This window comes from Gracilinanus agilis, chromosome 1, assembly GCF_016433145.1.
Source record: "Gracilinanus agilis isolate LMUSP501 chromosome 1, AgileGrace, whole genome shotgun sequence".
In the NCBI taxonomy this organism is placed as follows: Eukaryota; Metazoa; Chordata; class Mammalia; order Didelphimorphia; family Didelphidae; genus Gracilinanus; species Gracilinanus agilis.
Genome location: NC_058130.1, coordinates 177,086,298 through 177,090,379, shown reverse-complemented (window position 1 = coordinate 177,090,379; position 4,082 = coordinate 177,086,298). Strand labels below are relative to the sequence as shown.

At 30.7% G+C, this 4,082-nt stretch overlaps 1 protein-coding gene across 1 annotated transcript; it reads left to right on the top strand.

Annotated features, from left to right (window-relative positions):
* The first annotated feature begins 2,613 nt into the window (after positions 1–2,613).
* Positions 2,614–2,844, top strand: LOC123231090 (heat shock factor-binding protein 1-like). Its single transcript, XM_044657314.1, has one exon. The coding sequence runs from the start codon at positions 2,614–2,616 to the stop codon at positions 2,842–2,844; it is 231 nt and encodes a 76-aa protein (XP_044513249.1).
* Positions 2,845–4,082: the final 1,238 nt, after the last annotated feature.

Below are 4,082 nucleotides of genomic sequence, written 5' to 3'. Positions count from 1 at the left end.
AAAATTAAAAAACCAGAACCAAAAGCAAAACATGCATAAACAAACACTACATACATAATTGTATGATTACATACATAATCAAAGAAACATTAAATTGTACCAAAACTTCACATTAAATACTTATGGCAACTTTGTTAATACCATCCTCTAGTGTATATATAGCATTTTTTTCTTTTAATTTTCCTCTTCCATAGTAGAATTTTAGTAGAAAGTTCCTTTGACAGCTAGAATTGTTTCATTTTTGTCTTTGTACCCCCATGATATGGTGTCTTGCTCATTAGTATATAATATATTGATTGAATTTAATTCAGATGAATTTACTGACATATTGCAATTACCCCTATGTTTTTGTTTTAGTCATTTGTTCTGTTTTTTTAAAATTTGTGTTCATCGCATATTTGAATATGTTTACTTATCAGTGAAAGTTAAAGTAGAATTTACTGAGATATGGTAAGAGTAAAAATCCACTTTTTATTTCTCATTTTTCTGAGTTGACTGTTTAATCAGATCTGGTTGCAACTGCTGTAATCAAAAAGATCTCATCTTCCTTTCTTTTAGTTTGCTATTATTTTTGACCAATTTATTATTATTTAGCTATATGCTAGATATGTATGTCTAGCTATAGGAGTAATTCATTCTGAAATGACTTTTCATTGATCATGAATCATTTGTTATCTATTTGGAGATAGTAAATTTATCTTTTGTAATTTTTTGGTGCTTGACACGTGCAGTATCTTCTAACTTTTCTTGAAAAAAATTTACAATTAAGAGACACAAGGTTTCCAAAGTAGTCTACAAGTATAAATTCTTTTCGACCTCTTATTTCTTCTTCCCATATTTAATAGCCTTGTTTGCAACTGTCCTCTCAGTGCTTCTAGTCTCATGGTCATCACTAAGTATCGAAGAATACATTGACATATTTGGAAGATCTCACATTCTTCATAAAATGTCTTTACCTCTTCATCCTCTACAATAGACATTGGTACCTCAGTTATAATTTTCCTTTTGTAGGACAGTTTGTTTTTATTTTCCAAGGGTAGAGCAATGAAAGAAGACTAAATGCCTCATAGAAAAATGTTTTATTTCATTTTACCTTGGGCACATGATTAATTTAACTAGTACTACTTTTAACACAAATCATTGTCTAATAACCAACAAATTATTATCATTAGTAGAGAAATTGATTCCCATAAATAATAATATTCTTGCAACAAATGAAGCCAGAAAATGTAGTTACAGATAAATTGAATAACTTCTCATATATTCTTTTTAGAGAGACAAATAAAAAAGTTGATTTCAGGTATGAATGTGACTGAATCACTATTGGCCTGTCTTCCAACTCAAAATTTCCATGATTTTTCTTTTTCTTTTTTTAAATTAAACCAGTGTCATATTTTGTTGCATTTTAAAAAAGTTTTAAGATGTTTATCTAACTCTGAAAAGGTAGCAAGAAGCAATATGAGTTGGCCAGAATCCAGTATAATTATAGTCAGAAGGTAAGATCAAATTGTATTATAATTTATTCTACTAATAATACTTATTTCAGAGAGTAATCTTTTAGTTTTAGTTTTATTTTATTTTTTTACATTTTACTCTCATTGTCATTAAGGATGGAATTTTTATAAATTTTTCTATAAAACTACAATAAATGTATGCCTGTGTCATGTAATGGTAGCCAATTTTTTTCAATTGATATTATTTTTTCCTGTGTCTTTACAAAGACCTTACTTCTCTGAGACCTTTGCTTTATAGAGACCCCTGATATTCAGCTGATGAAACTGATCTGTATTAATTTTATCACTTAAAAAAATTACTCATTTCCCTTTGAGGGATATAATTAATCATTGTGACTGAACGTAGATTTTTTTTGAAGCAACAATTAATTAGGTTTACAGATCAACACTACAAAATTTATTCTAGATGTTGACATTAGATGGAGTGGCGGCCTTGATAAAAAATTTAGGTGTAGTGTAATTATACTGACATCTCAATTACTCTTTGCTTTGCTATTAGGAGCTAATTCCTGCTCTTTTGTTGGCTGAAAACAGTTGTCTTTTATTATATATCTATTAGTATATATNATATTTAATTAATGTTTACCGACTAAACTGGCCCTATGTCATCAATAAAAGGCTATATTTCATCCATGCATCCAACTCCCATAAAAGATTATTATTGTAGAGAAATAGCTAATACACTTTAGAAATATTTTCATCAAAAATAGTTTACATAAAACCTTACTGATCAAAGGATTAACCTTTAATTACCTAGAAACATCCCTTATCCGGGACACGTCAATTCCCTTGATCATATCAGGTAACTAAGGTATTATTGTAATTGTATACATGCAAATATATTTTGCTTTCTCCTAAAAGCAATGTGAAAACTAGCCTGATATAGCGGAAAGAGCACTGGACCCAGCATCAGTAAGACTTTGGTTTGAATACTGGCTCCTATACTGGAGCGAGTTATTTAACTGCTTATTTGTGTGGGCAGACTATACGGATACAAATCAGGCAAAAATCATACATTTAGAACTGGAAGAGATCTTAGAGAACAATGAGTTCAATTCATTCAGTTTTAAAGATGAGGAAAGAGTCCCAAACTGGAGAAATGGCAGAGACAGACCCCAAAACTGTACAGGACCTGACCGCTGTGGTTCATACACTTCTCCAGCAGATGCAGGACAAATTTCAGACCATGTCAGAGCAGATAGTTGGCCGAATTGATGATATGAGCAGTCGCATTGATGATCTGGAGAAAAACATCACTGACCTTATGACCCAAGCAGGGGTGGAAGAAATAGAAGGGGAAAACAAAATACCAACTACACGTAATAGTTAAGGATTTTGTTAATCATTTAGAGTGAACTCTTGAAAATGTTTTTCACAAGCCAAGAGGTGAAGGAACAGATTTTCTCAACTAACTACTGTGTCCAGACATTTTTTTTAATTATAAAGCTTGTATTCCTAGCATATGCAGTTTAGTTAGGTTTCAAGGTGATTTATTTTTTTATTTTTTGTATGTGGTAGCTTCAACTTTATGACATGAAATGTGTAAATATTAGTAAACTGGAATTCTGACTACTCTTGGCTAAAATTTTCAAAAATTTTAGTGCATTTTTATCAAGTCATTTGTCATTCCTTGTAGTAGTTTCAGTTTAATAACAAATTGGTCCAAGTTTTTTTAAAGAAATATATTAATTTTGTCAACTGTTATCAGATTCTCTTTGTGATCTGAAGCACCTAGAGTAAATGGTTCATAATTCTTAGCACAAAATTACTGTTGTACTAATAACAAATAAATAGTATGTTGACCATGTTTTTAAAGCAGACAAAAAAAATCGAGCATTTTGTATTTCTGTCATTGCTATGTTTCCATGATTGAGAACTTATACCTAAAAATCTACTGTAAAAAGCTCCAGAAAGGAACTGAAATTGAATAATTGTAACTACTGCCACTTTTTAATACACTAGAGGATTTGGATAGTGACAATAATATCTCAGTTCCTCTCAAATAACAAGGACAGAAAATAACCTATAAAGATACATTGCATTCAGTGATTGGAATTTCATGTGGTATAACACTTCAGTCTTTAGTTTTATCAAAAATACTTACTGTAAGAACACCAGCAGGTTTTAAAACTCACTTGCTATTTACTTGTTCTACTGACTTAAAAAAGCATTTGTCAATTAGAAGAAAAAGCGAATGGCCGTTGTGAATCCTTGCATACTGACTGATAAATGCCCCTATTGTAAGCTTTGATCTTTTTAAGAAAAAATGTGAGCTTTATCGTTTACCTTTTTTCTTAACTAAATGCTTGCAGAATAACACTTTTATAATAGATTATAGGTGGAATGGAAAATACCAAACATTTTCATCATGACATCCCTTTCTTTTTATCAAGAGGTGAGGGACAGAGATTGGACACCCAGATGACTGACTCATCACATTGCTCTTGAATTAAAAAAACAAAACAAAAACAAAGTCAAGATAAGCTGAGGGATGACCTAGAAGTAGAGGGAGCCATTTTTCCTTGAAATGAACTTTTAAGTGAATGTTTTGTGATTGTAGGAGAAATT

Bases quoted from the DNA above. Each gene is read 5' to 3' on its own strand.
- LOC123231090 (XM_044657314.1), top strand. From the start codon at position 2,614: ATGGCAGAGACAGACCCCAAAACTGTACAGGACCTGACCGCTGTGGTT.